Below are 26330 nucleotides of genomic sequence, written 5' to 3' on the forward strand. Positions count from 1 at the left end.
ATATAAATAGCTCTTCATCTGAAAGTTTTTGAGCTAGATTTCAGTAATAAAAAGATAAAAATAAAATCTTTATCCTCAAGGAAATTATGTTAAATTCCTATGATTTCCATCTCCATTTTAACAACTCATCAGGTGGTTCTATTATCTGTTACCAAATCATGTCAACTTTACCTTTGTAAAATCTCTATATGCCCCCTTTGTTTCTCTGACATTGCTACCACCATCTTGCAAGTCTTTATCAACTCATGCCTGGACTATTTCACTAGCCAGCTGATGGGTCTGCTGGTCTCATGTCTCTTTATTTGTCTATTCTACATTCTGTTGTCAAAATAATCTTCCAAAAGCATAGGTCTGATCCTGTCAACCTCCCCACAAGGTTCCTTATCACCTGCAGAATCAAATATAAAATTCTCTGTCATTTAAAGCCCCACCCCCATTTTTCCCAGTCTTTCTGACACTTTTTTTTAAGTTTAATATAAAATTCAGTTTTCTTTACTTTTTAGTTGTGTTCCAATTATATATACAATAGTACTATGCACCCATCATTTTTTGCAAGGCTCTGAATTCTACAATTTTCTCCCCCCCCCCACAGAAGGCTGTCTGCCAGTCTCTACATTGTTTCCATGCCATACATACATTGATATAAATTGAATGTTATAAAAGTAAACATAAGAATAAACATAGACCCCCTCCCCCCCCAAGAAAATAAGAAACCTCAAGAATAGAGAGAGTGAGTGTGTGTGTGTGTGTGTGTGTGTGTGTGTGTGTGTGTGTGAGAGAGAGAGAGAGAGAGAGAGAGAGAGAGAGAGAGAGAGAGAGAGAGAGAGAGAATTGTATTTCAGTCTATGTTTAGATTTCAATGACTCTGTCTCTGGGATGAGTTGCTTTCTTTATCATACGTCCACCAGAGAAGTTGCTTCCTTATTTTTCCCTCAGTTGCTATTACTAGCTGTACCTCCACTCTATTTCTCCCCACTCTCATTTATTTTATTCTCTCTCTCCTTTCATCCTGGCCCTGTCCAAAAGAGTGTAGTATCTGAGTATCCTCTCCCTTGATCTTCCATCTCTTCTATCATCTATTCCCTGCTTCCCTCCCCCTATTCCCCCTCATCCCATCCCTTCCCTCCCATCCTTCTCCAGGGCAAGACAGATTTTCTCACCCTATTAAGTGTGTCATTTCCTTCCTGAGCCATTTCCAATGAGAAGGAAGGCTCACTCATTCCCCCTTGCCATCCCCACCTCCACTCCATTGAAAAAGCTTTTTCTTGACACTTATGTGAAATCTCTCAGCTTCTTCTTCATCTCCTTTTCCTTCCTCCCAGTTCTTTCCCCCATCACCCATTGACTCCATTCCTTTACCATACCATACAATTATATTCTGATCCTTTCTATGTCCTGTCTATATATGCTCCTTCTAACAGCTCTTATAAATATCAATATCTTTTTCCCATGAAGGAATACCAACAGTTCAACATCATCAAGTTGCTCATAGTTAGTCCCTCTCTTCCACTCCCTCTGTGGTTCACCAGAGTCCTGTACTTGGAGATCAAACTTTCTGTTCAGCTCTGGTCGTCTCAATAGGAAAGTCTGAAAGTCCCCTGTTTCATTGAAAGTCCATATTTTCTCCTGAAAGAGGATGTTCAGTTTTGCTGGGTAGTTGATTCTTGGTTATAAACTAAGATATTTTGTCTTTTGGAATATCATATTCCAATCCTTAGGAGCCCTTAATGTAGATGCTGCTAGATCCTGTGTAATCCTGCCTATGGAACCTTGGTAGTTTAATTGCTTGCTTCTGGCAGCTTTTAGAATTTTTCTCTTTGATTTGGGAGTTTGAGAAATTGGCTATAATATTCCTGGAAATTTTTCTTTTGGGATCTCGTTAAGGGGATAACTGGTGAATTCTCTCAATTTCTATTTTTACGCTCAGCTTCTAGGATCTCAGGGCAATTTTGTTGTATTATTTCTTTTTTAAATTTATTTTTATTAAAGATATTATTTGAGTTTTACAATTTTCCCCCCAATCTTACCCCCCCAATGGAAAGCAATCTGTCAGTTTTTACTTTGTTTCCATGTTGTACCTTGATCCAAATAGGGTGTGATGAGAGAGGAAACCATATCCTTAAAGAAGAGACGAGAAGTCTAAGAGGTAACAAGATCAGACAATAAGATCTCTGCTTTTTTCTAAATTGAAGGGAATAGTCCTTGCACTTTGTTCAAACTCCACAGCTCCTTATCTGGATACAGATGGCACTCTCCTTTGCAGACAGCCAAAAATTATTCCCAATTGTTGCACTGATGGAATGAGCAAGTCCTTCAAGGTTGAACATCACTCCCATGTTGCTGTTAGGGAATAGTGTTTTTCTGGTTCTGCTCATCTCACTTACCATCAGTTCATGCAAATCACTCCAGGCTTCCCTGAATTCCCATCCTTCCTGGTTTCTAATAGAATAGTGTTCCATGACATACATATACCACAGTTTGCTAGGCCATTCCCCAGTTGAAGGACATTTACTTGATTTCCAATTCTTTGCCACCACAAACAGGGCTCCTATAAATATTTTTGTACAAGTAATGTTTTTACCCTTTTTCCTCATCTCTTCAGGGTATAGACCCAGTAGTGGTATTGCTGGGTCAAAGGGTATGCACATTTTTGTTGCCCTTTGAGCATAGTTCCAAATAACTCTCCAGAAGGGTTGGATGAGTTCACAGCTCCACCAACAGTGTAATAGTGTCTCAGATTTCCCACAACCCTTCCAACAATGATCATTATCCTTCCTGGTCATATTGGCCATTCTGAGAGGTGTGAGGTGGTACTTCAGAGAAATTTTAATTTGCATTTCTCTGATAATTAATGATTTAGAGCATTTTTTTTTTCATATGGCTATGGATTGCTTTGATCTCCTCATCTGTAAATTGCTTTTGCATATCCTTTGACCATTTGTCAATTGGGGAATGGATTTTGTTTTAAAAATACAACTCAATTCTATGTATATTTTAGAAATGAGTCGTTTGTCAGAATCATTAGTTGTAAAGATTGTTTCCCAATTTACTACATTTCTTTTGATCTTGGTTACAGTGGTTTTATCTGTGCAAAAGTTTTTTAATTTAATGTAATTGAAATCATCTAATTTGTTTTTGTTGATGTTCTTCAACTCTTCCTTAGTCATAAACTGCTCCCCTTTCCATAGATTTGACAGATAAACTAGCCATTGATCCTCTAATTTGCTTATAATATTGTTTTTTATGTCTAAGTCCTGTAATCATTTGGATTTTACCTTGGCAAAGGGTGTGAGGTGTTGGTCTAATCTAAGTTTCTTCCATACTAACTTCCAATTATCCCAGAGTTTTTTTTTTTATCAAAGAGGGAGGTTTTATCCCAATGGCTGGACTCTTTGGGTTTATCGAACAGCAGATCACTATAATCATCTCCTGCTTTTATACCTAGTCTATTCCACTGGTCAACCATTCTATTTCTTAGCCAATACCAAACAGTTTTGATGGCTGATGCTTTATAATATAATTTTAGATCAGGTAGGGCTAAGCCACCTACTTTTGCACTTGTTTTCATTAAGCTCTTGGCAATTCTTAATTTTTTATTTCTCCATATGAATTTACTTACAATTTTTTCTAACTCATTAAAGTAATTTTTTAGAATTTTGATTGGTAGGGCACTAAACAGATAGTTTAGTTTTCGTAGAATTGTCATTTTTATTATATTAGCTCTCCCTATCCATGAGCAGTTGATATTTGCCCAGTTATTTAAATCTGATTTAATTTGTGTGAGAAGTGTTTTATAATTGTTTTCAAAAAGATTCTGAGTCTGTCTTGGCAAATAGACTCCCAAGTATTTTATATTATCTGAGGTTACTTTGAATGGGATTTCTCTTTCTAGTTCTTCCTGCTGTATCTTGCTAGACATATATAGAAAAGTTGAGGATTTATTGGGGTTTATTTTATAAGCTGCAACTTTGCTAAAACTGCTAATTGTTTCCAGTAGTTTTTTGGAGGATTTCTTGGGATTCTCTAGGTAGACCATCATGTCATCTGCAAAGAGTGAGAGTTTTGTCTCTTCCTTCCAAATTTTAATTCCTTCAATTTATTTTTCTATCTAATTGATGACACTAACATTTCTAATACAATATTGAATAGTAGTGGTGATAATGGGCACCCTTGTTTCACCCCTGATCTTATTGGGAATGCCTCTAGCCTCTCCCCATTGAATATAATGCTTGTTGATGGATTCAGATAGCTACTGCTAATTATTTTAAGGAACAGTCCATTTATTCCTACACACTCTAGTGTTTTTAATAGGAATGGATGCTGTATTTTGTCAAAAGCTTTTTCAGCATCTATTGATATGATCATATGGTTTCTGATAGGTTTGTTATTTATATAATTGAGTATACTAACAGTTTTCCTAATATTGAACCATCCCTGCTTTCCTGGAATAAATCCTACTTGATCATAATGTATTATCCTAGTGATGACTTGTTGTAGTCGTTTTGCTAAGATTTTATTTAGGATTTTTGCATCTATATTCATCAGGGAAATAGGTCTATAATTTTCTTTCTCTGTTTTAACTCTTCCTGGTTTAGGTAACAGTACCATATTGGTTTCATAGAAAGAGTTAGGCAGAGTTCCATCTTTCCCTATTTTTCCAAAGACTTTATATAGGATTGGAACCAATTGTTCCTTAAATGTTTGGTAGAATTCACTTGTGAATCCATCAGGCCCTGGAGATTTTTTTTGAGGGAGTTCAATGATGGTTTGTTGAATTTTTTTTTTCTGAGATAGGGTTGTTTAGGTATTTAATCTCTTCTTCATTTAACCTGGGCAACTTATATTTTTGTAAATATTCATGAATTTCACTTCGATTATCAAATTTATTGGCATAGAGTTGGGCAAAATAATTTTAAATTATTACTTTAATTTCTTCCTCATTGGTGGTGAGTTCACCTTTTTCATTTATGACACTAGCAATCTGGTTTTCTTCTTTCTTTTTTAATTCAAATTGACCAGAGGTTTATCAATTTTATTGGTTTTTTCATGATATCAACTTTTGGTTTTATTTATTAATTTAATAGTTTTTTTGCTTTTGCTTTTATTAATTTCTCCTTTATTTTTTTGAATTTCTAATTTGGTATTTAATTGAGGGTTTTGATTTGTTCTTTCTCTAATGTTTTAGTTGCATGTTTAGTTCATTGATTTCCTTTCTCCAATTTATTCATGTAAGCATTTAGAGCTATAATATATCCCCTGGTAGTCGCTTTGAATGAATCCCCATAGGTTTCTGTATATTGTTTCATTATTATCATTATCTAGGATAAAATGGTTAATTCTTTCTATAATTTGTTTTGTGGTCCACTCATTTTTTAAAATGCGGTTATTCAGTTTCCAATTTGCTCTGGGTCTATATCTCCTTGGCCCAGTATTGTATAATGACTTTTATTGCATTGAGATCTGAGAAAGATATATTCACTATTTCTGCCTTTCTGCAGTTGATCATTAGGTTTTTATGTTCTAGTACATGGTCAATTTTTATATAAGTTCCATGTACTGCAGAGAAAAAAGTATATTCCTTTCTATCCCCATTCAGTTTCCTCCATAATTCCACCATATCTATTTTTTCTAACTATTTACCTCCTTAACTTCTTTCTTGTTTATTTTATGATTCGAGTTATCAAAATCTGAGAGCAGGAGGTTGAGGTCTCCCATTAGTAGAGTTTTGCTGTCTATGTCTTCCTGTAGTTCGTTCAGCTTTTCCTCTAAGAATTTGGGTGCTAAGGGGCAGCTAGGTGGTGTAGTGGATAAAGCACCGGCCCTGGAGTCAGGAATACCTGGGTTCAAATCCGATCTCAGACACTTAGTAATTACCTAGCTGTGTGGCCTTGGGTAAGCCACTTAACACCGTTTGCCTTGCAAAAAAAAAACCTAAAAAAAATTTGGGTGCTGTCCCACTGGGTGCATATATATTCAGTATTGAAATGACTTTATTGTCTATGGTACCTTTCAGGAAGATAAAGTTTCCTTCCTTATCTCTTCTAATGCTATCTATTTTTGTTGCTGCTTTGTCTGAGATAAGGATTGCTAACCCTGCTTTTTTTACTTCAGCTGAAGCAAAATATATTTTGCTCCAACCTTTTACCTTTACTCTATATGTATCTCTCTGCTTCAAATGAGTTTCTTGCAAGCAGCATTATTGTAGGATTCTGGTTTTTAATTCACTCTGTTATTTGCTTATGTTTTAAGGGAGAGTTCATCCCATTCACATTTAACGTTATGAATACTAATTCTTTATTGCCCTCCATGCTATCTTTCCTCTGTCTGTATATTCCCCAGTATTTTGTTCCTGAATATTACCCCCTTCAGTGTGTTTGCCCTCCTACATCACACCCTCCTCTTTCTTTCCCCTTTCCCTTTTTCCCTTCCCTTCCTTTTGTTATTTCCCCTTTTATTCCCCACTCCCCTTCCCTTTCTCTGTCCCCCCTCCCCTTTTCCCCTTTTAATACTTGAAAGGTTGGATGTTTTATAAGTCAACTGAGTATGTGTAGGTTGACTTAAAGCCAAGTCTGAGGAGAAGAAGATTCAGGTGTTTCTCATCTGCTCCCTTATTACCCTCACTTTTTTGTACCTCTTAGTGTAATGAGATTTACCCCATTCAATCCCCTCCCTCCTCCTGTCTCTTTCCTATCATCCTTTTTAAGGAGATAGTGTTTTTTATACCATTCTAAGTTATAGAAAATTCTGAGTCTCTGTCCCTTCTAGTTCAGTATACTCTATCAAATAGAGTCAAAATTCCTGAGAGTTATTAGAGTCTTTCTCCCAAGTGAGGTTAAAGCTAGTTACGTCCCATTAGATAGCATTCTCATGGATAGATCATGAATGTCCATCATTTCTGGCTAGGTATATTCTCTCTGTTAGATTTACAGTTCTCAAGATTTATGAGAATCTTTTTTCCCCATGCTGGGATATAGCCAGTTTCAACTTAATGGATAGCATTTTTTTTGCCTTTTACCGCCCCCCCCCCGTTTTTTAAACTTTTCATGTGTCTCTTGAACCTCCTGTTGGATGTCCAAATTTTCTGTTTAGCTCTGGTCTTTTCATCACAAATTTTTGGAATTCTTCCATTTCGTTAAATGTTGATCTTTTTCCCCTGGAAGAGAAGGCTCAGCTTTGCAGGAAAGTAGATTCTTGGCTCCATTCCAAGCTCCCTTGCTCTTCGAAATATCTCGTTCCAGGCCCTTTGATCCCTTAATGTTGATGCAGCCAGGTCCTGTGTGATCTTTACTGTGGCTCCTTGATATTTAAATTGTTTCGTTCTGGCTGCTTGCAGGATTTTCTGTTTTTCTGGTGGGGATCAATGTACTCTTTTTTTTTTATGTTTTGCAAGGCAAACAGGGTTAAGTGGCTTGCCCAAGGCCACACAGCTATTATTAAGTGTCTGAGACCGGATTTGAACCCAGGTACTGCTGACTCCAGGGCCAGTGCTTTATCCAGTGCACCACCTAGCCACCCAATGTACTCTTTCAATAACTACTTTGACCTCCGGTTCCATGATATCAGGGCAGTTTTCCATCACTAGATCCTGTAATATTAAGTTCAGGCTTTTTCTCTCTTCAATGTTTTCAGGAAGTCCTATAATTTTCAGGTTGCCCCTCCTTGATTTATTCTTGAGGTGAGTGGTTTTGTTGATGAGGTATTTTACATTTTCTTCTTTTTTTTCTATTTTTTTATTTTGTTTAACTGACTCTTGCTGTCTCATGGAGTCATTAGTTTCTGCAGAGGCCATTCTTTTTTGGGGGGAGGAGTTTTCTTCATTAACCTTTTGCAACTCCTTTTCCAATTGGTCAATTCTACTTTTGAAAGAGTGTTCCATTTGACCAATGGAGGTTTTGAGAGAATTATTTTCTTTTTTGCATTTGCCCAATTGAGGATCTGAGAGAACTATTTTCATTTTGTATTTGTCCAATTGATGATGTGAGAGATTTATTCTCATTTTGTATTTGTCCAATTGTACTTTCTAAGGTTTTGTTTTCTTGTTGCAAGGTATTGTCTCTCCCAAATTTTTAAGCTCCTTCCTTATTTCTTCAAGGAAGTCTTTTTGTGCTGAAGACAAGATTATGTTCTCCTCAGAGGTTCTAGGTCTTTCTAAGTTAAGGTCTTTCCCTTCCAAGAATTTTCTATGGATCCTCCTTTCCGCTGACCCTTCTTCATTTTGCTAAGACCTTGAGCTGGGGAGGGACTGGTTCACAGGGTCTTGGGATTGCTAAAGGCTTTACTCACTGAGTGCAATTTCTCTGGCTGGCCAGTAGGAGGTGTTGGTTGCTTTCTCTGGAGTGTCTGTGACCTTGATTGAGGCCTTCTCCCTTTGCTGGAAGGGAGGAGTTGGAGCTATTGAATTCTTTTGCCTTCAATCAATGGTGCTCTTCACCTTGGCCTGAGGTCATTTGTCAGCTGGGCTGTTTCTTCTGCTCACACATCTGGGCTTTAGGCAGAAGTAGTTTGCATTTGTTTGTTCCAGAAGAGGTCTGAGCTGGAATGGAGCCCAGGGATGGAGTCCACAGCTCTCCTGCACCAGAACTCTCCCTCCCAGCCCTGTCTGCAAGCTCCCAGGGGACAGAACCAACCTCAGTGCTTCTATTCCCTAATTGACTCAAGCCCCTGCCCTCTAGGCCCACTACTAATCCAGCAGGTCGGGCGCTTGGGCCCTCAGACTCCGGCTCCAATTCAGCTGTTAATCTGGTTGATCAGGGGTTGATCCTCCCTCTGAGCCCAGTCTCACCCGCCCAAATTCATCCAATGCTGCTGGGGGAGACAAATCCTGAGGTAGATGTTCTTTCTCCTGGTTTTTCTTTCTGGCTTTTGTGGGTCAGATTTCTTTTAAGAAGTTTGTTTCACTATGCCCAAAGGGCAACAAAAATGTGCATACCCTTTGACCCAGCAATACCACTACTGGGTCTATACCCTGAAGAGATGAGGAAAAAAGGGTGAAAACATTACTTGTACAAAAATATTTATAGCAGCCCTGTTTGTGGTGGCAAAGAATTGGAAATCCAGTAAATGTCCTTCAATTGGGGAATGGCTTAACAAACTGTCGTATATGTAAATCATGGAACACTATTGTTCTATTAGAAACCAGGAGGGATGGGATTTCAGGGAAACATGGAGGGATTTGCATGAACTGATGCTGAGTGAGATGAGCAGAACCAGAAAAACACCATACACCCTAACAGCAACATGGGAGTGATGTTCAACTTTGAAGGACTTGCTCATTCCATCAGGGCAACAATCAGGAACAATTCTGGGCTGTCTGCAAAGGAGAGTACCATCTGTATCCAGATAAGGAGCTGTGGAGTGTGAACAAAGTAGAGGGACTATTTCCTTTAATTTAGGGAAAAAAAACAGTTTATTGTCTGATTCTTGTTACCTCTTAGACTTCTCTTCTCTTTAAGGATATGATTTCTCTCTCATCACACGCAATTTGGATCAAGGTACAACATGGAAACAAAGTAAAGACTGACGGAGTGCTCTCTGTGGGGGGGAGGGGGCGACGGAAGCAAGATGGGGGAAAATGTAAAACTCAAATAATAGCTTTAATTAAAATAAATTTCAATTAAAAAAAGAGGTTTGTTTTATATGATAGATGGGGAAAGGTCAGGAGATTTTAGAACTGTGCCTGTCTTTTCTCCGCCATCTTGGCTGAAAGTCCCTGTATTATTTCTTGAAAAATGAAGTCTAGGATCTTCTTCTGGTCATGGCTTTCAGACAGCCCAATAATTTTTTTTAGGTTTTTGCAAGGCAAATGGGGTAAAGTGGTGTGCCCAAGGGAACACAGCTAGGTAATTATTGTCTGAGACTGGATTTGAACCCAGGTAATCCTGACTGCAAGACTGCTGCTTTATCCACTGCACCACCTAGCCGCCCCAGCCCAATAATTTTTAAATTATTTCTGCTGGATCTGTTTTCAAGGTCAGTTGTTTTTCCAATGAGATATTTCATATTTTCTTTTCTTTTTTTATTAAAGATATTATTTGAGTTTTACAGTTTTCCCCCAATCTTGCTTCCCTCCCCCCACCCCCACCCCACAGATAGCACTCCCTCAGTCTTTACTTTGTTTCCATGTTGTACCTTGATACAAATTGGATGTGATGAGAGAGAAATTATATCCTTAAAGAGAACAGAATTCTCAGAGGTAACCAGATCAGATAATAATATATCTGGTTTTTTTCCCAAATTAAAGGGAATAGTCCTTGCACTTTGTTCACACTCCACAGCTCCTTATCTGGATACAGATGGCACTCTCCTTTGCAGACAGCCCAAAATTGTTCCCAATTGTTGCGCTGATGGAATGAGCAAGGCCTTCAAGGTTGAACATCACTCCCATGTTGCTGTTAGGGTGTACAGTGTTTTTCTGGTTCTGCTCATCTCACTCAGCATCAGTTCATGCAATTCCCTCCAGGCTTCCCTGAAATCCCATCCCTCCTGGTTTCTAATAGAACAATAGTGTTCCATGACATACATATACGACAGTTTGCTAAGCCATTCCCCAATTGAAGGACATTTACTGGATTTCCAATTCTTTGCCACCACAAACAGGGCTGTTATAAAAATTTTTGTACAAGTAATGTTTTTACCCTTTTTTCCTCATCTCTTCAGGGTATAGACCCAGTAGTGGTATTGCTGGGTCAAAGGGTATGCACATTTTTGTTGCCCTTTGAGTATAGTTCCAAATAGCTCTCCAGAAGGGTTGGATGAGTTCACAGCTCCACCAACAGTGTAATAGTGTCCCAGATTTCCCACATCCGTTCCAACAAAGATCATTATCCTTCCTGGTCATACTGGCCAATCTGAGAGGTGTGAGGTGGTACCTCAGAGAAGCTTTAATTTCCATTTCTCTAATAATTAATGATTTAGAGCATTTTCTCGTGTGGCTATGGATTGCTTTGATCTCCTCATCTGTAAATTGCCTTTGCATATCCTTTGACCATTTGTAAATTGGGTAATGGCTTTTTGTTTTAAAAATATGACTCAGTTCTCTGTATATTTTAGAGATGAGCCCTTTGTCAGAATCACTAATTGTAAAGATTATTTCCCAATTTACTACCTTTCTTTTGATCTTGATTACATTGGTTTTATCTGTGCAAAAGCTTTTTAATTTAATGTAATCGAAATCATCTAATTGGTTTTTAGTGATGTTCTCCAACTCTTCCTTAAGTCATAAACTGTTCCCTTTTCCATAGATCTGACAGGTAGACTAGCCATTGATCTTCTAATTTGATTATAGTATTGTTTTTTATTTCTATGTCCTGTAACCATTTGGATCTTATCTTGGTAAAGGGTGTGAGGTGTTGGTCTAATCTAAGTTTCTTCCATACTAACTTCCAATTATCCCAGAGGTTTTTTTTTTTTTTATCTTAAGAGGGAGGTTTTATCCCAATGGCTGGACTCTTTGGGTTTATCGAACAGCAGATCACTATAATCATCTCCTGCTTTTATACCTAGTCTATTCCACTGGTCAACCATTCTATTTCTTAGCCAATACCAAACAGTTTTGATGGCTGATGCTTTATAATATAATTTTAGATCAGGTAGGGCTAAGCCACCTACTTTTGCACTTGTTTTCATTAAGCTCTTGGCAATTCTTGATTTTTTATTTCTCCATATGAATTTACTTACAATTTTTTCTAACTCATTAAAGTAATTTTTTAGAATTTTGATTGGTAGGGCACTAAACAGATAGTTTAGTTTTCGTAGAATTGTCATTGTTATTATGTTAGCTCCCCCTATCCATGAGCAGTTGATATTTGCCCAGTTAATTAAATCTGATTTAATTTGTGTGAGAAGTGTTTTATAATTGTTTTCAAAAAGATTCTGAGTCTGTCTTGGCAAATAGACTCCCAAGTATTTTATATTATCTGAGGTTACTTTGAATGGGATTTCTCTTTCTAGCTCTTCCTGCTGTATCTTGCTAGACATATATAGAAAAGTTGAGGATTTATTGGGGTTTATTTTATAAGCTGCAACTTTGCTAAAACTGCTAATTGTTTCCAGTAGTTTTTTGGAGGATTTCTTGGGATTCTCTAGGTAGACCATCATGTCATCTGCAAAGAGTGAGAGTTTTGTCTCTTCCTTCCAATTTCTAATTCCTTCAATTTATTTTTCTTATCTAATTGATGACACTAACATTTCTAATACAATACTGAATAGTAGTGGTGATAATGGGCACCCTTGTTTCACCCCTGATCTTATTGGGAATGCCTCTAGCCTCTCCCCATTGAATATAATGCTTGTTGATGGATTCAGATAGCTACTGCTAATTATTTTAAGGAACAGTCCATTTATTCCTACACACTCTAGTGTTTTAAATAGGAATGGATGCTGTATTTTGTCAAAAGCTTTTTCAGCATCTATTGATATGATCATATGATTTCTGATAGGTTTGTTATTGATATAATTGAGTATACTAACAGTTTTCCTAATATTGAACCATCCCTGCATTCCTGGAATAAATCCTACTTGATCATAATGTATTATCCTAGTGATGACTTGTTGTAGTTGTTTTGCTAAGATTTTATTTAGGATTTTTGCATCTATATTCATCAGGGAAATAGGTCTATAATTTTCTTTCTCTGTTTTAACTCTTCCTGGTTTAGGTAACAGTACCATATTGGTTTCATAGAAAGAGTTAGGCAGAGTTCCATCTTTTCCTATTTTTCCAAAGACTTTATATAGGATTGGAACCAATTGTTCCTTAAATGTTTGGTAGAATTCACTTGTGAACCCATCAGGCCCTGGAGATTTTTTTTAGGGAGTTCAATAATGGCTTGTTGAATTTCTTTTTCTGAGATAGGGTTGTTTAGGTATTTAATCTCTTCTTCATTTAACCTGGACAACTTATATTTTTGTAAATATTCATCCATTTCACTTCGATTATCAAATTTATTGGCATAGAGTTGGGCAAAATAATTTTGAATTATTACTTTAATTTCCTCCTCATTGGTGTTGAGTTCAGCTTTTTCATTTATAATACTAGCAATTTGGTTTTCTTCTCTCTTTTTTTTTAATCAAATTGACCAGAGCTTTATCAATTTTATTGGTTTTTTCATAATACCAACTTTTGGTTTTATTTATTAATTCAATAGTTTTTTGCTTTCAATTTTATTAATTTCTCCTTTAATTTTTAAAATTTCTAATTTGGTATTTGATTGGGGATTTTTGATTTGTTCTTTTGGTAATTTTTTTTATTTGCTTGTTTAGTTCATTGATTTCCTCTTTCTCCAATTTATTCATATAAGCATTTAGAGCTATAATATATTCCCTGATAGTTGCTTTGAATGAATCCCATAGGTTTTAGTATGTTGTTTCATTATTATCATTATCTAGGATACAATGGTGAATTCTTTCTATAATTTGTTTTCGGGTCCACTCATTTTTTAAAATGAGGTTATTCAGTTTCCAATTTGCTTTGGGTCTTTATCTCCTTGGCCCAGTATTGCATATGACTTTTACTGCATTGTGATCTGAGAAAGATGTATTCACTATTTCTGCCTTTCTGCAGTTGATCATTAGGTTTTTTATGTCCTAGTATATGGTCAATTTTTGTATAAGTTCCATGGAGGGAAAAAGGTATATTCCTTTCTATCCCCATTCAGTTTCCTCCATAAGTCTACCGTATCTACTTTTTCTTATGATCTATTTACCTCCCTAATTTCTTTCTTGTTTGTTTTATGATTTGATTTATCTAGATCTGGTAGCAGGAGGTTGAGGTCTCCTACTAGTAGAGTTTTGCTGTCTATGTCTTCCTGTAATTTTTTCAGCTTCTCCTCTCAGAATTTGGGTGCTGTCCCACTGGGTGCATATATATTCAATATTGAAATGACTTTATTGTCTATGGTACCTTTTAGGAGGATAAAGTTTCCTTCCTTATTTCTTTTAATGCTGTCTATTTTTGCTGCTGCTTTGTCTGAGATAAGGATTGCTATCCCTGCTTTTTTTTTACTTCAGCTGAAGCAAAATATATTTTGCTCCAACCTTTTACCTTTACTCTATATGTATCTCTCTGCTTCAGATGAGTTTCTTGTAAGCAGAATATTGTAGGATTCTGGTTTTTAATCCACTCTGCTATTTGCTTACGTTTTAAGGGAGAGTTCATCCCATTCACATTCAAGGTTATGATTACTAATTCTTTATTGCCCTCTGTGCTATCTTCCCTCTGTTTGTATTTTTCCCCCTTCCACTCTTTTATCCATATTCCCAAGTATTTTATTTTTGAATACCACCCCCTTCAGTGTGTTTGCCCTCCTATATCACACCCTCCCCTTTCTTTCCCCTTTCCCTTTTTCCCTTTTCCCTTCCCTTCCTTTTGTTATTTCCCCTTATTTCCCCCACTCCCCTTCCCTTTCTCCATCCCCCCTGCCCTTTTCCCCTTTTAATACTTGAAAGGTTAGATGTTTTATAAGTTAACTGAGTATGTGTAGGTTGACTTTAAGCCAAGTCTGATTAGAAGATTCAGGTGTTTCTCCTCTCCTCCCTTCTTCCCCTCTATTACCATAGGTTTTTTGGTACCTCTTAGCGTAATGAGATTTGTCCCATTCAGTCCCCTCCCTCCTCCTGTCTCTTTCCTGTCCCCCTTTTTAGGGAGGTAGTGTATTTTTTTTAGATCATTCTATCTAGGTCATAGAAAATTCTGAGTGTCTGTCCCTTCTAGTTCAGTATATTCTATCGAATAGAGTCAAAATTCCTGAGAGTTATTAGAGTCTTTCTCCCAAGTGGGGATAAAGCCAGTTACATCCCATTAGATACCAGTCTCATTGATAGGTCATGGATGTACATCATTTCTGGCTAGGTATATTTTCTCTGTTAGAGTTACATTTCTCAGGATTTAAGAGAGTCTCTTCCCCACCTACCATGCTGGAATATAGCCAGTTTCAACTTACTGGATTGCATTTTTTTTTCCTTTTATTGCCCCCCCCCCTTTTTTTCACCTTTTCATGTGTCTCTTGAACCTCCTGTTTGATGTCTAAATTTTATGTTTAGCTCTGGTCTTTTCATCAGAAATTTTTGGAATTCTTCCATTTTGTTAAATGTCCATCTTTTTCCCTGGAAGAGAAGGCTCAGCTTTGCAGGGAAGTAGATTCTTGGCTGCATTCCAAGCTCCTGTCCTCTTTGAAATATCTCGTTCCAGGCCCTTCGATCCCTTAAAGTTGATGTAGCCAGGTCCTGCGTGATCCTTACTGTGCCTCCTTGATATTCAAATTGTTTCTTTCTCGCTGCTTGAAGGATTTTCTCTTTTATCTGATAGTTCTGGAGTTTGGCCACAACATTCCTTGGTGTTTTCATTTTAGTATCCTTTTCTGGTGGGGATCAATGTACTCTTTCAGTAACTACTTTGCCCTCCGATTCCATGATGTCAGGGCAGTTTTCCGTCACTAGGTCCTGTAATATTAAGTCCAGGCTTTTTTTCTCTTCAATGTTTTCAGGAAGTCCTACAATTTTCAGGTTGCCCCACCTTGATTTATTCTCGAGGTCAGTGGTTTTGTTGATGAGGTATTTTACATTTGCTTCTATTTTTTATATTTTTTGATTTTGTTTAACTGACTCTTGTTGTCTCATGGAGTCATTAGTTTCTGTAGACTCCGTTCTTTTTTTGGGGGGAGGAGTTTTCTTCATTAACCTTTTGCAACTCCTTTTCCAATTGGTCAATTCTACTTTTGAAAGAGCTTTCCATTTGACCAATTGAGGTTTTGAGAGAATTAATTTCTTTTTGCATTTGCTCATTTGAGGATCTGAGAGATTTATTCTCCTTTTGTGTTTGTTCAATTGTACTTTCTAAGGTTTTGTTTTCTTGTTGCAAGGTATTGTCTCTCCCAAATTTTTAAGCTCCTTCCTTATTTCTTCAAGGAAGTCTTTCTGTGCTGGAGACCAGATTGTATTCTCCTCAGAGGTTCCAGGTCTCTCTGAGTTGGGGTCTTTCCCTTCCAGGAATTTTTCTATGGATCCACCTTTCCGCTGACTCTTCTTCATTATGCTAAGACCTTGAGTTGGGGGGGGGGCTGGTTCACCTGGGCTTGGGATCTCTAAAGGCTTTACTGAGTGCAATTTCTCTGGCTGGCAAGTAGGAGGCACTAGTTGCTTTCTCTGGATTGTCTGTGACCTTGGTTGAGAGGCCTTCTCCCTTTGCTTGAGGGAAGGAATTGGAGCTATTGAATTCTTTTTCCTTCAATCAATGGTGGGCTTTACCCTGGCCTGAGGTCATTCCTCAGCTGGGCTGGTTCTTTTGCTCACACACCTGGGCCTGAGGCAGAAGTAGTTTGCAATTTTTTGTTTTGGAGGAGGCCTCAGTGCAACTGAGGCGTGTACTCAGAGTTTCTCAGACCCGAGGAGCCCAGGGATGGCGTCCGCAGCTCTCCTGCACCAGACCTCTCCCCACAGCCCCTTCCCCAAGCTCCAGGGGGACAGCACCAACACCAGCGCCTCTGCTTCCCTGTGGACCCAAGCCCCCTTTGTACAGCCCTACCACTGATCCAGCAGGTCCAGCTCTCGGACCCTCAGACTCCCAGTTCCAATTCAGCTGTTAATCTGGCTGATCCTGGGTTGATCTTCCTTTGGAGCCTAGACTCACCTGCCAGTACTCAGCCAAGGCTGCTGCGGGAGACAAATCCTGAGGTAGATTTTCCTCTCCTTGCTTTTCTTTCTGGGTTTCCTGGTTTGTATTTCTTTTAAGAGGTTTGTTTCATGTGATAGATGGGGAAGAGATCAGGAGACTTTAGAACTGTGCCTGTCTTCTCTCCGCCATCTTGTGCGGAAGTCGATATTTCATATTTTCTTCTAATTTTTGGCTTTGTTTGGCAGAGTTTTATTTCTTGCTGCTTTCTTGCAAAGTCATCAGCTTCCTTTAGTTCCATTTTGCATTTGAATGAGTTATTTTCTTCAGAGAAGTTATTTATCTCCTTTTCCAGCTGGCCAATTCTGCTTTTTAAGACATTCTTCTCCTCATTTGCCTTTTGTTTTGCTTTTTTTTCCACTAAGCCTAAACTGGTTTTTAACATATTATTTTCTTTAATTTTTTTTTGTATATCTTTCACCAAACTTTTGATTTGGTTTTCATGATTTTTCTGCATTGATCTCATTTCTCCTCCTAATTTTTCCTCCACTTCCCTTAATTACTTTTAAAAATCTTTTTTTGAGCTCATCCATAATCTGAGCCCATTTTCTATTTCTCTTGGAGGTTTTGGATATGGAAGCTTCAATTTTGTCATCCTCTGAATATGTGTTTTGATCTTCCATGGGACTAAAGTAATTCTCTATGGTCAGATTCTTCTTTTTCTGTTGTTTACTCATTTCCTCAGCCCAAGCCTAATTTACAATACTTCCAAGGCTTTGGGGTTGGGTTTTTTGGGGGGGGACACCCCACTGAGACCTTTATTTCTCTAAGGTCTTATGCTCTCTAGCCTGTGCTTTGATATATATATGGCCCCCCCATACTTCCCTGTACCCTGGTGTTATAAGGAGAGATTCAGCTTGGTTATTTCATATGCATGCCCAAACTGCAATATCTGATTGTAGGCAAAGAGCAGAGTCCTACCCCTGGGAGATCAGTGAAATCTCTGCAGATTTCCCTTACTGTCTCTGGGTGTGCAGCCTGCTTTCCCCCATTCTCGCTGCAGATTCTGTGGCAGTGCTCCTCACTTCACCCTTACTTAGGTGCAGCAGAATTCTCTCATCACTCCTTCAAGTTGTTTCCAGTGATCTCTGGGCTGTGCTGGGTTGGGCTGGGCTGGGCTGCACCTTCTGGCTTCTTTTCCAAACCCCAGTCCTGGTGAAACACACCTTTCCCTCGGAACTTCTTAGTTGTCTTGGAAAATGTATCACTCAGTCTTTCTGTGTGTTCTGCCCCTCTAAATTGTGGCTAGAGTCATCCTTTGGTTCATTTTTGGGGGGGGGGTTAAGTTCCCAGCAAATCCCGCCTTCATGCTGCCATCTTGGCTCCACTCCCCTTTCTGACACTTTCATGTCCTTCACATTACAGTGACATTTGCCTCAGCCTCCTTGCTGATCTTCAAACATGACATGCCATTTCTCCATTCCCTTGCCTTTTCACTTTCTATGATGGAGGGGACAATTCTCTTTTTCCTCATCTCTGCTTCCGGGTTTCCTTTAATTCTCACTAAAATCCCACATTCTTAAAGAAGCTTTTCCTCATCTTAGTGCCTTCCCTTTGTCTATTAACTTCAATTCATCCTGTATATCTATGTTGTTCCTGTTTTTGACTATCTAGATTACTATAAACTTTTGTCTTTTTCCTTTTCAATCCCCATATCCCATCTCAGCTTTAGTAAACTTTCTATGCACTCCTCTGACCATGCATTCCTCTACCTAAAAACTTTAAGGAACCATCCCTTGCTGTTGAATAGAGTATGAGATCAATTTAGTCTTCAATTTTGGTCTTCATTGCCCTTGCAGTTAATAAGGAAAGGGCACTGAAGACTAAAAATCTTACTATCAGAAAGTAGAAAGAGTATGAGTAATGTAATAGAGACCTACAAAAAAGTATATGATTTTGTCCAGGAGAGAGTTCTCTTTGTCAAAATATATGCTGATCAGGGCAGCTAGGTTGCACAATAGTTAGAGCACCCTAGAGTCAGGAGACCTGAGTTCAAATCCAGCCTCAGATCCTTAACATTTACTTTGCTATGTAACCTTGGGCAAGTCACTTAACCCCATTGCCTTAGCAAAACAAAACAAAACAAAATGTATGCTGAGCTCCTTATTAGAGCATTAAGGTAGAAGAACTCATAAAACCTGCTTCTACTCTTAAGGAAGGGTTCCTTAAAAAACAAAACAAACAACAAACTAACAGTAATCTTTATGAAAACAAAAAAGGAAAAAAGATCTAAAGTCAGAGAGGCAAGTTCAGTTGTCTTGGAAAGTGTAAAAGAAAATAGATATGAGATGGGGCATCTAGGTGGCACAGTGGATAGAGCACTGGCCCTGGAGTCAGGAGTACCAGAGTTCAAATCTGGCCTCAGACACTTAATAATTACCTAGCTGTGTGGCCTTGGGCAAGCCACTTAACCCCAATGCCTTGCAAAAACCTAAAAAAAAACCCAAAACAAACAAAAAAAGAAAATAGATATGAGGTTGTTCCTAAAGAAGAAGAGGAAGCAACTATTTGTCCTCAAGAAATGATTATATTGAGTCTCAGTCATTGTGTGAGAAGTTAAGTTTTGCTAAACTCAGGATAGGCTCTGTGTCTAAGTATACTACTATGAAAGGAGATTTTAGAACTCCTTCTCCATACTTCAACCTTAATTCCTGCAATTAAAAAGATAGTCTATGCTTGGATACCTTTATCAGGCAAGAACAGCTTTTTGAATTACAGATTCAATCAGTCAAAACTAAGTGTGAATAGGTCCCAGGCAAAAGTATAAATTAGATTCAAGAGTGATGTACTTTGGGGCCTGTGGAAGAAACCAGAGGAAGTAATATATTAGCAACTGAAAGAATTAGACATATATTTGGGGCTAGGCAATCAGGAAAGGGATCTGAATACAAAAATAGTTAAACTTTGGGAGTACTTTGGGGATATGAATCTTTGGGTTTATAGTCATAGGGCAATAAAGAGGGTGAGGAATGAGGCCAGAAGGAGCCAACCCTTTGACATATGTGGTCTTCTGGACTAAAAGGCCCAGACCAGACCTTAGGTCACATCCACTCAGCCATTTTGCCATCACTCCCCCAACAAACCTTCCACCATCCTCAACCTTTTATTCAAATCAATACTATCATAGCACTGTTCCTCCAAAAAGGTGTCTACCAATTGCCTTATAGATCAACTTAAAATTCCGTGGACTCCCCACACATTCCCTTCCCTGGACATCACTTCCATCTATGTGGTGTCTTCCCCCTATTAGAATGTCAGTTCTGTGAGCTTGTGGGCTGCCTCACTTTTGTACTTGTATCTCTTATAAATTCACTGAGTACAGAGAACACCCAATAAGTAAATTCTTCCCATTCATGCCAGGCCAGTCCTTTCTCTGTAACTTAAAGCATCTGCAAGGGAGTAGCCTAGAGCACTCAGAAAGTGAAGTTGTTTAAGAGGTAGGACTCAAATTCAGATATTCCTGGCTCTAGGATTGCCTCTCACACAGAGTGAATGTTGAATACATTTTTTTCATCATTCATTTGCCATTATTTCAATCTGTTTCTATTTCCAATACAGCAGTCATTTTCTTAACAGAGAAAACAGAAATATCATGAAAAACGGAGAGTTGTACCTTCTTTCTCTGTCAACAGTCATCACTGACCCTTCCCTGGGCAGCATCCATCACCAGCATCTCTGAGCTGCAGAGCTCCTGGCACTGCTTTCAGAGTCCTGGTGATGTCTGTGTACTCTTCACATTGCCTATTATTGTTGCTTCTTTTCAAGCTATACAAGGGGCTCCAAGGTCCATCCTGGGGGGGGCACAAGATGTTTCCTTCAACAATGCAGAGTACAGCCCATCTGTTCTTGCAAAATCTGTGTGTTCTTGTCTGTTTCCCCAGAAATGGCTAAGACATTTTTTGTACTGATACAGGTATTTGATAATTTGTTTTATTCTTTTCTCCTTGTAATTAGTTGTTTGGATTGTGTTGCAGTTGACATAAGGGAAGAAAAATTCTTAAAATTAGAACTATTGAAAAAGTGACCTAGGATACTCTGAAATTCTGTGTAGTCCTTCTGACATTAGGGAAAAACGTTGAAAACCAATTGTAGAACAACAGAAAGAATTCTTTTCAGGTATGGTTTGGACTACATGGTCTCTGAGGTCCCTTCTATTTATGAAATTCATATTTCCATTATCATATAGTCTACATTTTACCTAAATTAGACTTAGAAATACTCTGGATCGCCTATTCTTACTCTGTTATGTCAAGTCTGTGTACTTTGGATCACATGGTTCTTCCATTTGTACAATGAACTTTAACATATATAGAAATGCTCTCCTTTCTTAAAGGTCAAACCCAAGTATCATACCTCCATCATATCATATTCAACCTGCTCTATCAGTTGAAAATAATCTCTACTTTCCCTTTTAAAGACTAAAATTATTTTTATAAGATATAAAAAGTGTTCCTTAAAAAACTATATTCTTAAATTAGTCAAATATAGTTAACTTTCTTTTCTTTGAAAAAAGACCAGTTCAAAAGATAATTATAGTTATTTAATTTTATGGTTAATGCCTGGACATTTTAAAAGTTCACTTCCCCCTGGAACACCTTGGCTTGAGAAAAATAAAAGAAAAAAATCTGGCCCAGTTACATCACCTGTGTAGGGATTTTATGGCATTATAGATTGAGAAAAAATCTTTTTCATGTACATACTTGTACTTTATTTTTGATGTTACAATGTGCTTAAACAAAGATGAAGTGATTCATGGTGCAATCTCTTGTTGATTCACTGTGGAAACTTAAGAAAGTGCTGAGACTCATCAGAAAAGTACAATTTGCTTTGGCTCAACTGTTTATTCCCATTTAGTAAATATAAAGAAGTTTACTTATATGTATATGGATGTGCATATCTATATGTACACAAAAACATACTTTGAACTTCTAAGAAATGCTTAAACTACAAGCAGGCACAATAGCAATAACACCACTAATTCATTGATCCTCATTTCTTTCTGCAGAAATGTGATTATACCAAAAGGCATAGAACCCAAAGAGCTTGCCACTTACCACACTTTGGCTTCCCCACAATACAATGAAGATGAACCCCTCTTTTGATGAAATAGGCTGTTATGTGAAGCCCATATCCTGTAAGGCAATGAAAAAAAATCATCAGGTTAAAGAACATTATTTTAGACCAGGCATTCATTTCAGTCTCAGTTTCTTGGGATAGTTCTATAATTGCCTAATTATCTCATTAACAAAATGGCAAAGGAACGTAATGCTGAAAGAATACTTGTAAAGGAGCAGCTATGTGGTGCAGAAGATAGAACACCAGTCCTGTAGTCAGGAGAACCTGAAATCAAACACGACCTCAGATACTTGATATTTAATAACTGTGCGACCTTGGGCAAGTCACTTAACCCCCACTCCCCCCCAAAAAGAATATTAATAAGTCCTTCATTGCTGAAGCAAAATAATGAATTAAATTTTGCTTGCTGCTTAGGTTAGTCATTAACATAATTTAGGAACATTGTCCTCATGGCAATTTTCCTACCTCAAATATAGAATTTCTGTTTGCTTACAAAAAGAACAGTTTGTCACTTTCCTGTCAGATACCAGGTATACTTCCCAATAAAAAATAATGCTTCTAGGTAAACTGTTGGAAGATGACCAGGAGAGATATGGCACAGGGATAACTTTCCTCCCCTTACACCAAATGATTCAAGTAAAAAGCTCCCAAATTGAGAAAAACTCATTATCAACTAGAAAATAAAAACAACTAAAACATGAAAGTTTTAGGCCTAGACTCTCAAATATGTCAGGATAAATCAACTGGTTAAGTCTAAGTTGGAGAATTGGGGGAGTGGTAGCAACTCTCCACACAAGTAGGAACTCTAGGGATGATGGGAGGGAACATAATGGTCACTAACATGCTAGGAGTACAGCATAGAATGATCTTCTTTCCCAAAAAGAATTCTGTGTTTGGTTTTTAAAACAGGGGGTTATTGATTGTCATTCTAAGGAAGTGTAAAATTATATCAGACAGTCACAATTGGGCTAGTAAGGGTACTTCTATTTCACTGAAAATCTAACAGTCCTAGAAACTCCCATTCTATTTAATAGGTCTTTTATCCCTTTGGCTATTGTCTTCTTAGAGACAGGTTTTGTGTTCATATTTGGAGGACTGTTAGAATGAATCCTCTGTGGGCAAGATCTAATTTAGCTGCAGGACCAGAAGCTATGTACCATTCCATTAACTTGGAAAGTTAATGGACACTGATAATAGATTCCATTATACAATGAAGTGCTGAGATCAGACTTCTTTTGCTGACTCATGGGCCAGTTGCAAGCATGAATGGGACCTAGGGTATGATAATATGCAAAATCTTAACTTTTTTATCAGTCTTAACAATCTTCTGTAATATAAATCTTTTAATTGTCATGAGATGGTAAAGTTAATCATTAGCAATGGAAATACTCAAGAGTGATTTGATCATCATTACCTCAGGATTTCAGAATTCCAAATGCTATTGTAAATTTAAAGTTTGACTGAAGAATTTTAACATGTAGCTTAATCTTTTTTTTCCTTTACAACTTGATCATCTAAAAAGTTTTTTTTCCCATCAAGAAAATCTTATTTTTTTGTTTTTTAGAAAAAAAAAATATCTTTAGCTGAAACTCTATATTTAACTCTGGTTATGATCAGAATTTAAAATTGTAGTACTGTCTATACAAGTTACTATGGATAAAGTTAAATGGAAATTCTTTAGTTTTCTGAACTATCTTACATCACTAATAATTAAAAATTATATTGTATTCCTGGATGGGTGTGAAAGATATTTCTTCAGTAATGGGGATGAAGAAGGATAGAATAATTTCAAATTTCCTTATAATAATCCCATGTGTGGCTAGTGAAGAAGGTAGATGGTGTTCAGGGATTAAAAGTAGGTTACTGGGAGTTAAATACAGTACTTGTGCTGATTGCTCAAGTTATTCCTGGTCTTGTCAATATTGTAGCTCAGAGAACCCAGGCTATATGTGAGTGATATGGAATTATAGATCTTACCAATGCTTCCTTCTCCATCCCTATGTCTGAGATTAGGCAGTCCCAATAGATCTGTTGTGTTGGATTTTCTTCAGAGATTATCATAATATAAAAAGTTAATATAGACTTTTTAAATGATGAATGCTTTGGGAAGAATTTTAGATAAGAAAAATCACCATATGGTGAGTCACAAGAGCTATGTTCTAGTACCAGTTATGCTATTAGCATAAGTAGCCTGAGATCTTGAGAAAGTTACTTTGCCTTTGTAGCCTTACTAGTTTCATCTGTAAAATAAGGTGTCTAGCCTTCACAAACCCTTAGGATTCATCTGTCTTTAAATATACTTTATGATCTCAATTTTATTAAATATTTTACTGCATTTAAAGTAGAAAACTAAAAAAAATTTCCAAAAGTTTTTTTACTTTGATCACAATCTTTCTAATATATTTTCTTTTCCTTTTTTTTTTGGCAAGGCAATGGGGTTAAGTGGCTTGCCCAAGGCCACACGGCTAGGTAATTATTAAGTGTCAGGCCAGTTTTGAACTTAGGTACTCCTGACTCCAGGGCCGGTGCTCTATCCACTGCACTACCTAGTCACCCCCTAATATATTTTCAGTGAAATCAAACATTAAAAATTTTCTTTCCTAAACAAAATGTTGATATGGCATATAATCTCTTCTGTTGATAATGCATGAAAAGGGATGGCAATAGAAGCTATAAAAATTATGTACAGATTTAGTGCAATATGAAATTTCCTAACCTACAAATCTATAATACTAGAATAATAGATTTCATTCAGGTCATATGGTTATCTTCTGAAGAAAATGTGCAAATTTTTACATTACTTGAATTTCTATAAAGTAAATATTTTGAATAATTTTGGGACTAGGAATATATTTTGCATTTATTTATCTTTTTGCTTTTGCTTTTTGTAAGACATAAATCAGTGGCCTTAAACTAACTAAATAAGTGGGTCAAAACTGATTTTCAATCATTTATAATGTTTTTTCCAATAGTTGGTTGGCTATTGTCCTTTTTTCTCAAAGAAGACCAAAAGACATCACTATGTTTGAGACAAATTACAGTGTGTCCTACTGTGATTAATCAGACCAATAAGAGCTCAGAATACTCTACCACAGGTTGGGTTCAAAGAGTCCATGTGAACACCTGGGGTAGGCACTCTAAACTTACAGATGTCATGATTTTTTGAGCTGCTTCAATTCTGCCTTCCTCATAGAATGTAGCACCTTCACTGATGAGGGCATGCCATGCTAGGTGACACAATGGATAGTACACTGGCCCTGGAATCAAATCGGGCCTCAGACATTTAATATTACCTAGTCTGTCACCTTGGGCAAGTCACTTAACCCCATTGTCTTGTAAAAACAAATAAAAAAATGGGATAAGTGACCTGCTTACTTCTGAAGATCATGTGGAAGAAGATACCAGACCCTGAGGTCCTTTCTTGAGCTAAACTGTCTAGCATTCCAATATTACTAGAGAAAGTACAATTATGATGAGTTGGACACACTGTTAGAATGCATACATTTGTCAAAAGAACTACTTTATGGAGAACTCACACAGGGCAAATGCTCATAAGGGCATCAGAAGAAGAGATACCAAAACAAGCTGAAGATCTCATTGAAGAACTTTAGAATTTTCCAATAGTATGGAAATATTAAATATGTAATACTTTTCTAGGCCATCCTAACTCTGTTGATGAATGTATGCAATTACATTAAGATTCAGATGGTATGTTAATAAATATTGTACATTTGAGATACTATTAAAGTTATTTATTTCAATTCACCCCAGTTTACAAATGCTTTCATTTTACTTCTAGTAAAGATACAAATGTGAAAAATTAATATTTTTTTGGTACTTTACTCCTGGAATGCTGTAATTTACTGTGTAAGTGGAAAAAAAGTATTTAAATCCTATGAGATCTGTTCTTGCTTTCTGGTTTGATAGGCATAAACTAGGATTTTACTATTGGAGTACAACTTTCACTATTCAGCATATATATTAATAAAAAGTAATACATCCAACATAATTTCTCACTGAAATTACACAGAAACCTTACTATAATACCTAAAATATAATCCAATATTACAGACTATAATACAATTCAACTCAACTATTTATTAAAGGCATTAAAGTAGGCATTAGAAATAAAAAGACAAAAAAGAAATAGTTCCCACTCTTAAAGAGCTTCCGTTCTACGAATATAGCACTATTCAGTAGAGATGCTAAAGGATTATGTTCTCAAAATGGTTTCTTGTGATTGGCATATATTAATCTTTGCCAAATACCAACAGAAATTTAATATGCCAAATATTCATACCTGGCTATTTCAAAGTCTATTATACTTTTTGCAGAAGCATAATGTTAAATGGTAAAGGTGAATTAAAATGTAGGCATATTGTATCATTTCTCATGGACATGTATGCAGTCAAAAAATTATTTGAAAACTTCACAAAGTGCTGATTTTCATTCACCTACTAATCAACAATGATGAAGATAACCTCATCTTCTGAAAACAAAAACCAAATTAGTTATAATTTGTACCTATGTAAAGCTAAATCACTGTCTTGCTATTTTCCAGGTCACCTGGCAAAGAAGTCATAACAAAGAG

General features: G+C 37.1%; 1 protein-coding gene across 11 annotated transcripts in view; it reads right to left on the minus strand.

Annotated features, from left to right (window-relative positions):
* Positions 1 to 26330, minus strand: part of SLX4IP (SLX4 interacting protein) — a 324925-nt gene that overhangs the window by 66838 nt on the left and 231757 nt on the right. For all 11 annotated transcript variants that reach the window (XR_012473370.1, XR_012473371.1, XR_012473373.1 and 8 more), the window contains one exon: positions 21718 to 21795. Coding sequence is in view for 5 of the 11 variants with exons in the window: in XM_074209445.1 (XP_074065546.1) it covers positions 21718 to 21795 (78 nt within the window). In the remaining 6 variants the exon portion in view is untranslated. The remainder of the gene's footprint in view (positions 1 to 21717; positions 21796 to 26330) is intronic.

Source organism: Macrotis lagotis, chromosome 1 (genome assembly GCF_037893015.1).
Source record: "Macrotis lagotis isolate mMagLag1 chromosome 1, bilby.v1.9.chrom.fasta, whole genome shotgun sequence".
In the NCBI taxonomy this organism is placed as follows: domain Eukaryota; kingdom Metazoa; phylum Chordata; class Mammalia; order Peramelemorphia; family Peramelidae; genus Macrotis; species Macrotis lagotis.